The sequence below is a fragment of the Staurois parvus genome, unplaced genomic scaffold (genome assembly GCF_062004578.1).
Source record: "Staurois parvus isolate SC_StPar_1 unplaced genomic scaffold, SC_StPar_1.0 ptg001062l, whole genome shotgun sequence".
NCBI classification, from domain to species: Eukaryota; Metazoa; Chordata; class Amphibia; order Anura; family Ranidae; genus Staurois; species Staurois parvus.
Window position 1 is genome coordinate 1,631,387 of NW_028318858.1, and position 12,520 is coordinate 1,643,906.

At 48.3% G+C, this 12,520-nt stretch overlaps 1 protein-coding gene across 50 annotated transcripts in view; it reads left to right on the forward strand.

Moving 5' to 3' along the window:
• The window catches only part of RIMS2 (regulating synaptic membrane exocytosis 2), a 919,325-nt gene that overhangs the window by 293,924 nt on the left and 612,881 nt on the right, over positions 1-12,520 (forward strand). For 7 of the 50 annotated variants that reach the window (XM_089658330.1, XM_089658343.1, XM_089658331.1 and 4 more), the window contains exon 1: positions 4,214-4,683. The exons of 41 other annotated variants lie outside the window; for them this stretch is intronic. In XM_089658330.1, coding sequence (XP_089514456.1) covers positions 4,562-4,683 — 122 coding nt within the window. In that variant the 5' untranslated portion in view covers positions 4,214-4,561. Of the gene's footprint in view, positions 1-4,212; positions 4,684-12,520 lie in introns of those variants that run through there. 2 more of the 50 variants (XM_089658328.1, XM_089658329.1) reach the window with 1 other exon arrangement.

The window sequence follows — 12,520 nt, forward strand, 5'->3', positions numbered from 1 at the left end:
TGACTCTCTACCACAGTATGACTCTGTGCCACTGTATGACTCTCTGTGCCGCTGTATGACTCTCTACCGCAGTATGACTCTGTAACACTGTATGACTCTCTGTGCCGCTGTATGACTCTCTACCGCAGTATGACTCTGTGCCACTGTATGACTCTCTGTGCCGCTGTATGACTCTCTACCGCAGTATGACTCTGTAACACTGTATGACTCTCTGTGCTGCTGTATGACTCTCTACCACAGTATGACTCTGTGCCACTGTATGACTCTCTGTGCCGCTGTATGACTCTCTACCGCAGTATGACTCTGTAACACTGTATGACTCTCTGTGCCACTGTATGACTCTCTGTGCTGCTGTATGACTCTGCCCCTTGTATGACTCTCTGTACCCCTGTATGACTCTGTGCCACTGTATGACTCTCTGTGCTGCAGTATGACTCTCTGTGCTGCTGTATGACTCTGTGCCCCTTGTATGACTCTCTGTACCGCTGTATGACTCTCTGTGCTGCTGTATGAATCTCTGTGCCGCTGTATAATTCTCTGTGCCCCTGTATGACTCTGTGCTGCTGTATGACTTTCTGTGCTGCTCTATGACTTTCTCTGTCCCTATATGACTCTCTGTGCCACTGCATGTCTCTCTGTCCCACTGTATGACTCTCATTGGCACTGTATGACTTTCTGTGCCGCTGTATGACTCTCTGTGCCGCTGTATGACTTTCTGTGCTGCAGTATGACTCTCTGTGCTGCTGTATGACTTTCTGTGCCCCTGAACGACTCTCATTGGCACTGTATGACTCTGTGCCACAGTATGACTCTCTGTGCCGCTGTATGACTCTGTGCCGCTGTATGACTCTCTGTGCCGCTGTATGACTCTCTGTGCCCCTGTATGACTCTCTGTACTGCTGTATGACTCTGTGCCCCTGTATAGCTCTTTGTGCCACTGTATGACTATCTGTGCTGCTGTATGACTCTCTGTGTGTCTATATGACTCTGAGGGCTGTATGACTCTCTGTGATGTTGTATGACTCTCTGTGATGTTGTATGACTCTCTGTGACGTTGTATGACTCTCTGTGACGCAGTATGACTCTCATTGGCACTGTCTAACTCTCATTGGCACTGTCTGACTCTCATTGGCAATGTATGGCTCTCTGTGTCACTGTATGACTTTCTGCGCTGCAGTATGACTCTCATTGGCTCTGTATAGCTCTCTGGGCCACTGTATGACTCTCTGTGCGCCTGTATGACTCTGTGATGCTGTATGTCTCTCTGTGCGCCTGTATTATTCTAAGGGCTGTATGACTCTCTGTGCGCCTGTATGACTCTGTGATGCTGTATGACTCTCTGTGCGCCTGTATGACTCTGTGATGCTGTATGACTCTCTGTGCGCCTGTATTACTCTAAGGGCTGTATGACTCTCTGTGCGCCTGTATGACTCTGAGGGCTGTATGGCTCTCTGTGATGCTGTATGGCTCTCTGTGATGTTGTATGACTCTCTGTGACGTTGTATGACTCTCTGTGACGTTGTATGACTCTCTGTGATGCAGTATGACTCTCATTGGCACTGTATGACTTTCTGCGCTGCAGTATGACTCTCATTGGCTCTGTATAGCTCTCTGGGCCACTGTATGACTCTCTGTGCGCCTGTATGACTCTGTGCGCCTGTATGGCTCTCTGGGCCACTGTATGACTCTCTGTGCGCCTGTATGACTCTGTGCGCCTGTATGACTCTCTGTGCGCCTGTATGACTCTCTGTGCGCCTGTATGACTCTCTGTGACGCTGTATGGCTCTCTGTGACGCTGTATGACTCTCTGTGCGCCTGTATGACTCTGTGCGCCTGTATGGCTCTCTGTGCCGCTGTATGACTCTCTGTGCGCCTGTATGACTCTCTGTGACGCTGTATGGCTCTCTGTGACGCTGTATGGCTCTCTGTGAAACAGTATGACTCTCTCTGACACTGTATGGCTCAATGTAGGGTAGATTTTGGCAAATTGCCGGAGTTCAGCTTTACTAACATTGTTTCTGTAAGTGGTGTCATACAGCTAGCTGTGCTGTGTGGCAGGACTGTGTAAATCTCAGGGCTGAATGGACAATAGTACAAATCCTCATACTTTCTCTCAAATTTAGCTGTCTTGTCTGGAGTTCAGCTTTAAGCAGACAGGATGCCAATCCCCAGGATGCCAAACGCCTGTGATGTTGGTTGGGGGGGGGGGGGGGATCAGGCTTTGATGATTGTGGTGGGGGGAATGTTGTGGCTATTGTGATCTTAAGGGGTGGTGGGGGGAATAAGGTTTTGAGATGATGGGGAGGGATTAGGCTGAGATGATGATGGGGTAATCAGATATGGGTATGGTATAAGGGTATGGTTGTGATGATTGGGGGGTTTATCAGGCTTTGATGATGGGGGAGGGGTCAGGCTGTGATGATGGGGGTGGGGGGTTATCAGTCTCTGACGATGGGGGGAGGTTGTCAGTCTGTGATGTTGATGGGGGGGGGTTATCAGTCTGTGATATTGGGGGAGATTATCAGTCTGTGATGATGGGGGGGGGGGGTTGTCAGTCTGTGATGAGGGGGGTTGTCAGTCTGTGATGATGGGGGGGGGGGGGGTCAGTCTGTGATGTTGGGGGAGATTGTCAGTCTGTGATGATGGGGAGGGGTTATCAGGCTGTGATGATGGGGGGTATCAGTCTGTGATGATGGGGGGGCATATCAATCTGTGATGATGGGGGGGTTATCAGTCTGATGATGGGGGGTATCAGTCTGTTATGATGGGGGGTATCAATCTGTGATGATGGGGGGGGTTATCAGTCTGTTGATTGGGGGTATCAGTCTGATGACAGGGGGGGTATCAGTCTGTGATGATGGGGGGGTTACCAGTCTGATGATGGGGGGTATCAGTCTGTGATGATGGGGGGGATTATCAGGCTGTGATTATGGCGGGGGGGAGAGTTATCAGTCTGTGACAATGGTGGGGGTTATCACTCTGTGCTGATGGGGGGTTATCAGTCTGTTATGATGGGGGGTATCAGTCTGATGACGGGGGGTATCAGTTTGTTATGATGGGGGGGTATCTATCTGTGATGACGGGGGGGTTATCAGTCTGTTGATGGGGGGTATCAGTCTGATGACGGGGGGTATCAGGCTGTGATGATGGTGGGGTTATCAGGCTGTGATGATGGTGGGGTTATCAGGCTGTGATGATGGGGGGGTATCAGTCTGTGATGATGGGGGGGGGTTATCAGTCCGATGAGGGGGGGGGGGGGAGTGTCAGTCTGTGATGATGGGGGGTTATCAATCTGTATTGATGGGGGGGTTACCAGTCTGCTGATGGGGGTATCAGTCTGTGATGATGGGGGGGATTATCAGGCTGTGATTATGGCGGGGGGGGGGGAGAGTTATCAGTCTGTGATGATGGTGGGGGGGTATCAGTCTGTGATGATGGGGAGTTATCAGTTTGTGATGATGTGGGGGGGTTATCAGTCTGCGATGATGGGGGGTTATCAGTCTGCGATGATGGGGGGGTTATCAGTCTGTGATGAAGGGGGGTTATCAGTCTGTGATGATGGGGGGTTATCAATCTGCGATGATAATGGGGGGGTTATCAATCTGCGATGATAATGGGGGGGTTATCAATCTGCGATGATGGGGGGGTTACCAGTCTGCGATGATGGGGGGGGGGGTTATCAGTCTGCGCTGATGGGGGGAGTTATCAGTCTGCGCTGATGGGGGGAGTTATCAGTCTGCGCTGATGGGGGGAGTTATCAGTCTGCGATGATGGGGGGGTTATCAGTCTGCGATGATGGGGGGGTTATCAGTCTGTAATGATGGGGGGTTATCAGTCTGTGATGATAATGGGGGGGTTATCAATCTGTGATGATGGGGGGGTTACCAGTCTGTGATGATGGGGGGGGGTTACCAGTCTGTGATGATGGGGGGGGGGGTTATCAGTCTGTGATGATGGGGGGGGGGAGTTATCAGTCTGTGATGATGGGGGGAGTTATCAGTCTGTGATGATGGTGTGTGGGGGGGGGCAATGTGGGATAATTGGGGGAGGGGGGAGCTCCCAGTCTCTCTCTCACTGACAGATGGAGATGACAGTCCCGAGGCAGGTGAGCCCCTGGCCCCGCCCCCCTGGAGAAGCTCCATGTATGGGATGGGACCGGCGGCCTCCTATTGGTGGCTGTGATTTGGGGGGCGGGGTGTATGGGTCCTGCGGACAGTAGTAGGAGGATGCCGCGTCCTCCTCATCTGATGACGGCTCTCCGTGTACCGCGGGCTGTGCGCAGCTTCCATCCGCCGCTTCTCCTCACTCCGGGGATGTAATGAGGAGCTCAGCCCGGGGATGCCGCTCTGCTGTCCGCTGCTGGTGGTGCTGATGCTGCGCTCGTCCCCCCTCCCCACCCTCCTCCTTCTCTTCCTCCTCCCCGCTCCGGCCATCTGATCGCCGCTTCAATCGGAGGAGAAGAATGTCTGTCCCGGCCGGCTGTCCTTCCTTCCCCCAGCGGGGGCCCCGGACACACGGAGTGCTATGATCGGCCCGGGGGTGTCGGTGTACCGGGAGGACAATGCAGTTCGAGACATTACGCCAGTTCTGCAACACCGTCCTGTCTCATTTCCACGAGGCTTTCCCGACCCCCCCCAACCTCCTCCAGAACGATGTGTTCGGACAGAGCCTCGGAGAGCCCAGGTCAGTCCACTACAGTGGGGGGGGGGGGGGGGGGGGTGAAGCACGGACAGTGCTCATTGCATGGGGGGTGGCACTGACAGATGTCACTGCAGGCTTCTAGAAAGGTGGAGAGCTGTGACCCATAGCAACCCATCACCATTGAAACCTCACTCTGATCACCCATAGCAACCAATCAATACCCCACTCTGATCAGCTCAGGGCCCAGTAACTCATCGCAACCCATCCACACCCCACTCTGATCACCCCCAAGTCCGGCAACCCATCCACACCCCACTCTGATCACCCCCAAGTCCGGCAACCCATCCACGCCCCACTCTGATCACCCCCAAGTCCGGCAACCCATCCACACCCCACTCTGATCACCCCCAAGTCCGGCAACCCATCCACACCCCACTCTGATCACCCCCAAGTCCGGCAACCCATCCACACCCCACTCTGATCACCCCCAAGTCCGGCAGCCCATCCACACCCCACTCTGATCACCCCCAAGTCCGGCAACCCATCCACACCCCACTCTGATCACCCCCAAGTCCGGCAACCCATCCACACCCCACTCTGATCACCCCCAAATCCGGCAACCCATCCACACCCCACTCTGATCACCCCCAAATCCGGCAACCCATCCACACCCCACTCTGATCACCCCCAAGTCCGGCAACCCATCCACACCCCACTCTGATAACCCCCAAGTCCGGCAACCCATGACAACCCATCCATACCTCACTCTGATCACCCCCAAGCCCGGCAACCCATGACAACCCATCCACACCCCACTCTGATTGCCCCCAAGCCCGGCAACCCATGACAACCCATCCACACCCCGCTCTGATCACCCCCAAGCCCGGCAACCCATGACAACCCATCCACACCCCACTCTGATCACCCCCAAGCCCGGCAACCCGTGACAACCCATCAACACTCCACTCTGATCACCCCCAAGCCCGGCAACCCGTGACAACCCATCCACTCCCCACTCTGATCACCCCAAGCCCGACAACCCATGACAACCCATCCACTCCCCACTCTGATCACCCCCAAGCCCGGCAACCCGTGACAACCCATCCACACCCCACTCTGATCACCCCCAAGCCCGGCAACCCGTGGCAACCCATCCACACCCCACTCTGATAACCCCCAAGCCCGGCAACCCGTGACAACTCATCCACACCCCACACTGATAACCCCCAAGCCCGGCAACCCATGATAACCCATCCACTCCCCACTCTGATCACCCCAAGCCCGACAACCCATGACAACCCATCCACACCTCACTCTGATCACCCCCAAGCCCGGCAACCCATGACAACCTATCCACACCTCACTCTGATAACCCCCAAGTCAAGCAATCCATCCACACCCCACTCTGATCACCCCCAAGCCCAGCAACCCATGACAACCCATCCACATCCCACACTGATCACCCCCAAGTCCGGCAACCCATGACAACCCATCCACACCCCACTCTGATCACCCCCAAGTCCGGCAACCCCTGACAACCCATCCACACCCCACTCTGATCACCCCCAAGCCCGGCAACCCATGACATTCCATCCACACCCCACTCTGATAACCCCCAAGTCCGGCAACCCATCCACACCCCACTCTGATCACCCCCAAGCCCGAAAACCCATCCACACCCCACTCTGATCACCTCCAAGCCCTGTAACCCATGACAACCCATCCACACCCCACTCTGATCACCCCCAAGCCCTGTAACCCATGACAACCCATCCACACCCCACTCTGATCACCCTCAAGCTCGGTAACCCATGGCAACCCATCCGCACCCCACTCTAATCAACCCTAAGCCCAGTAACCCATGGCAACCCATCCACTCCCCACTCTGATCACCCCAAGCTCGGTAACCCATGGCAACCCATCACCATCAACACCCCATGCTGATCATCCCAGGGCCCAGTAACCCATAGCAACCCGTTGACACCCCACTCTATTTACCCCAGAGCTTGGTAACCCAAAGCAACCTATCACCATCCACAGCCTATGGTGATCGCCCCAGGGTCCTGTAACTCATAGCAATCCATTTACACCCCACTCTAATCACCATGGAGCCCAGTAACCCATCAACGTCCCACTTTGATCACCCGGAGCCCAATAACCCATAATAACCAATCAATACTCCGCCGTGATCACCACGGGACTCAGTAACCCATAGCCACCCATCAACACCTGACTCTGATCACCTCGGGGCCTGGTAACCCATAGCACCCCATTGCCATCAACACCCACCTCTGACCACCCCGGAGCCCGGTAATCCATAGCAAACCATCACCATTGACGCTCATTATCCTGCTCTGGGGCCCATTCACACCGGGACCTCTGGCTATATGATCCATGTACTGATATATGGAATGAATGTCACGCCCATCACACCTCTGTACTGTAGAGGAGAACACTCCTGCACTATATTGCGCTGCAGCGCACACGTGTCCATTGGTGCGCTGCAATAAACACAGCTGCAGGTATGTCATTCTTGAGCTTCCATAATACGGACATATATGTTTGTTGTACAGCTTTGTAGAATGATTTGCCCAGCGTAGCATACGGCACGCACACCTGCACTATGACGCGCCGCAGTGCACAGGTGTGTTGTCATGCTCTTCATATGAAGAAGGTGTGGACATGTTTTTTCATCATCTTCTGTAACACATACATGTACTATGTATACATATATGTTAGTTGCAATGCTATTGAGAATACATGGTACACCAAACTTACATATACTGTACAACAGAGCACACCTGCACTACAGCGCGCCACAGTGCATAGGTGCATTGAGGTGCGTTGCTTAAAATAAAAAATGCGGGTATGTTTTGCATGCATTGACCTGTGTTACCATAATGCTTACATGTATTTTGCACTGCTATTCAGAATAAATGGCGCACCCAACTCACACTGCACTATAGCACGCTGCAGTGCACACGTGTGTTGTAGTGCACTGCAAAAAAAGAAAAAAAGATGTTTTCCTGCAATGGAAAGAGCTTCCTTAAAACATACATAAAGATGTTAGTTGCACTTCTGCACTCACATATACCGCACATGAAAAAAACACCCGCACTATAGCGCGCCGCAGTGCACAGGTGTGTTGTGGAACATTGGCAAAATAAAAAAAGGGGTAGGTATGTTTTTCATGCGTTGACGTGTCCTACCACAACGCATACGTCTATGTCCATTGCACTGGTATTCAGAATGAATGGCACACACAACGCACATAGACCATACTGTAGACTTTAGTGCGCCGCAGTGCACAGGTGTGTTCTGGTGCGCTGCAAAAAGCATGAGCATCCTTAGTGCATTTGTATACGTGTGTTGCACTGATTTTTTGAATGAGCGGCACACCCAACTCACATACCGTACATGAAAACGCACTGCACTATAGCGCGCCACAATTGACAGGTCTGTTGGCGGTGAGCTGAAAATGGTTTTGTTTTTTTTTTTCATGCGTTGAAACGGGTGACCCTAACACAGCACATCCCAACACACAGAAACACATACAAGGCATGCTGTGAATGGGCCGCAAGCAAAAAAACCAATGCTTTGCTCATGATCAGTACAGTGCGCAGTATTATAGGACAACCCATTCCCATTTACTGTCATCAGACTAGATCGTAGATTCTGATTGGTCGTTATTCACACATTGTTATAGAATACATAGAATGATCCAACATCCTTTCCCTTCCCATATACAGCCTCCTGTGATCAGGCAAAGTGCAGTAACATCTGGCCACCAATCAGGGCTCATCTTTCACTGATCCAGCTGCATGATCTTGGAATCTGATTGGCTGTTAGCACTTCGCTCTGCCTTGTTTTAAATAAAGTCCCTTATTAATAAGTGAGAGCAATCTGCAACATTCAGCAGCCGATTCTAATGAAGGTTTCATGCTCCGAGTATAGTGTGGGAGGGCCGGGACGGGGCAGGATGGCTCGGGGTTCCTGAACTTTGTCCGCCATCATTGCTCCTGTCTTATTAAATAAGCCCGCTGGAACGGAATGTCCATACTAATTGCCTGCATTGATACCGCCAACCAGAAACACAGATAGGGCAACAATAGGATGAACACAGGAGAATGCTGCTATTGAGCTATGAGATTTATTGAACGGAGGAAATTTGGTGCAGAGACGATTGCCAGGGTCTACTTTTTACTATGTGCCAGTGATTGATGATGTGTATTGAAGGCTGTCTCCTCTCCCCCTAAACAATCCCCATTAATAATCAGCAGTCAGGGATTACTTGTACAGGAGGGGATGCTGCTGTGTGCACAGCGCTCACAGGCTGGACACCTATTATCTGCTAGCTGCAGCAATATCAGCCCGGCTATAGGCTGTGCTCCTACCACCCGAGCAGGAACATGGCATTGCCCGGGCTCCTCTCTAAAGGGGGGGGGGGGGTCTTGGTTTTTAGGTTTGCGTTTAATTGATTTCCTACCTAGATTTATACCGGAGAACTGCAGCGCAAGTATATATCTGCAGTGGAATGGAAGTGTATGGCACGCAGACAGTGGAACGTGTTCGTGTGTGCATGGCTACACATACTGTATATATCTGTATGTATGTATATGTGTGTGTGTGTGTATATATATATATATATATATATATATATATATATATATATATATATATATATATATATATATATATATATATATGTGTGTGTATGTGTGTATATATATATATATATATATATAAATATATACGAGTGTACATATAATTCAAACACATAAAACAAAACACACACACAATATATCTGTCTACACATCTATTTATCTATCTATCTTTCTATCTGAATATATGTGTGTATATGTTAGAAATATATGCATTGTATGTATGCTGTGTATGCATGATTGATGCTCACATATAGTATATAGTTGCTGCAAGATACACACACAATTTACCTAGTCTTTAGTCCTTTAGATTGTAAGCTCTCTAATGCAGGGCCTTCTCACTCTCCTTCTTGTATGTTGTAGTTTCCTTAGTGATAAAGTGTGGTAGACTAATAATAATTGTTGTAATTACTCTTTTCAAATTCATAATAGGTATATTATGTACAGTATATGTATACTGTATTATATATATATCTACAGTCAATGCTGGAGGTGCTGAAACTGTGTTCCCACTGGAAACAAAGATATATATATATATATATATATATATATATATACTGTGTGTATGTATGTGTGTATGTATGTCATATATATATATAAAATCTTTTTTTTTTCAGTGGGAACACAGTTTTGGCACCTCCAGAATGTATGTGATGGTATGTATGTGATGGTAAGGGGTGCTGGAGTGTTCTGCAGGGTTAATTGATGTTGGCTGCATGGAGATCTTTTGTTGCTGAATGGGGTCTATTTCTGCAGAGGTGTCTATTGGTGCTGGGGAGGTCTATTGTTGCTGCTGGGGGATACAATGTTGCTTGGGGGGGGGTCAGCTGTTCCTGTGAGAGATCTATTGTTGGAGGGTTTTTTGTTGCTGGTGGTCCATTGTTGCAGGGGGGTCTGTTGTTGCTGGAGGTCTACTGTTGCTGCAGGGAAACTATTTAACTGCTTTTTTTGTTATCGTTAACAAATTTTATTCAATTTAGTTATTATACTTGCTTCTGTATTCTTTCAAAGGGACGGTACTGGGAGGAGGGTAGAGGTGGAGACAAGGGGTGACTCAGAAAGGGGGAGTTCCTGCACCTATCCTCTGAGAAAAAAAGCTGTGTGTGTGTGTGTGTGTGTGTGTGTGTATATATGTGTGTGTGTGTGTGTGTATATATATATATATATATATATATGATGTATATCTTCATACAAAAAGTTAGCACTAAATTTTTTTATGAGTATGTACATTTAAAGTAAAAAGACTTTATTGCAAGATTTGGAGATTCTGCTCTCATTTTTTTTCGGCTGTTTGGTTTGATGGAACAATGGGAGCCCCCATTAACGAGTTTTCCAGCAACAGAATTGCAACACAGTAGGAGTAACTCGCTCTGATTTTTGAGATATATATATATAAACATACAAGAAGTAGAAGAACATGGGTACATGGCTAGAGGATGTGTGTGTGCATGCATGGTATATTGCACAAGTATGCATATGTTTTTCTGTATGTCTGATCCGTGTTCTGATTGGTGCGTGCCTGTGCTCTGTATATACAGTGTATGTATTTCAGCGTATGTACATAGCTAGAAGTAGCTCTATAGAAATGTTCTCTTTATTTGTTTTCAGCTGGAAAGTATTAAACTTAGTTGCAGTTTACAGATGGTCTAGTTGGTTTTTGCTGTACAGTGAAAGTTATTATTATTATTATTTTTTAATAATATTATTAATACTATAGGTATTTTATACATCGTCGTCAGTTTACACAGCACTTTACATACTGGTCAGGATCCTCACACCTTCTCATTCTTAGTCATGTCTCCACATCTTTTCTTATGTGAAATACTGTTTTGTTCTTACTTTTTACCCTTTTGGTTGTTGCATAATCTGGATGGTGTGTAGGTGAAAGTATATCTCTATATTAGGGTCAGTACTCTAGCTGATAGTGGAGTTATTACTTTTACAAAATACACACCAAAAAATATGGTTTAATATTGAAAATCACAGTTGTGCTGTTTTTTTTTTAACATTTTGAGCAAGAACTAGTCCACATTTGCCATTTTTTTTCTTTCTAAATGTGAATCGTGCTTTTAAAGTACATGTTCCACTGGGGTGTCATAATGTGGAAATGGGTATCCAATAAATGATAGGAGGTGTGATGTACCAGAAAAGGCAATGCACAAAGGACAAGTAAAGAAGACTATGTTGCATTAAAGCAGCAAGAAATACAGCCTCATTTAGCAGGCCTGTGTCAGAGCAATGATGATGTGCAGAAACCAAAAACAACCAATCAGATTGCTCTTTACATTAGTTTAGGACAGTCAGAATAATAATAGGTGATTGCTGATTGATGGTTATGGCTTACTGCACTTTACCTTATTTAAATCAGTTGTAAACAAGATTTTTTTTTAAATAAACATATTATACTTACCTGTTGTGTACAATGATATTGCACAAAGCGACCTGATCCTCCTCTTTTGGGGTCCCCTGCTAGAGCTCTATTTCAGTGCATTATCATAGGAAACTTTTTCCTATGGGGGCACACCTGCGGGCTCGCTCCTGAACTGGGCTGTGTGCATTCATTGACACACACAGTGTGGCTTGGCCCTGCCCCTCTCCCTACTGTACTTGATTGACAGCAGAAGGAGCCAGCCGAATACTGCTGCCTCCTTATTCTATGAGGAGAGAGGAGAGTGCTGCTACAGATGGGCACATCGCTGGATTGAAATAGGACTCAGATATGTATAAGGGGGTGAGGGGCAATGCAACAGGTGAGACTTTTTTTTTACCATAATACAGGGAATGTAAAAATGTCCTGCCTTTAAAATCACTTTAATAATCCTGATAGGCTCTCATTGCAGGAAGAGTCACTTTTAATTTTGAATATTTTTTTCAGACAGTTATAAATACCAGTGCCATCCTCTAAAATATGTTATTTTCCTGGCCAATGTGACCTTGGGCATCACTGGGCCCCAAAATAGATTCTTCTATTGCTTGATCTTGAGAAATGAGGCTCCCATTCTGTACGGTTGCATTTACTCATGTAGGGAGTCACAACTCCATATGAAAGATGCTAACCTGTCTTTTATCCCCGAAATCGGTTAAACACAACTTTATTGTGCATGGAATATTCTAATATTTCAACTGCTGTTAGAAAAGGGGTCCAAATACCATGTGTCCCATGGTTTAGGAGCACCTGATCATAGCACGTATATGAGCTTGTTGGACATCCCAGTCCA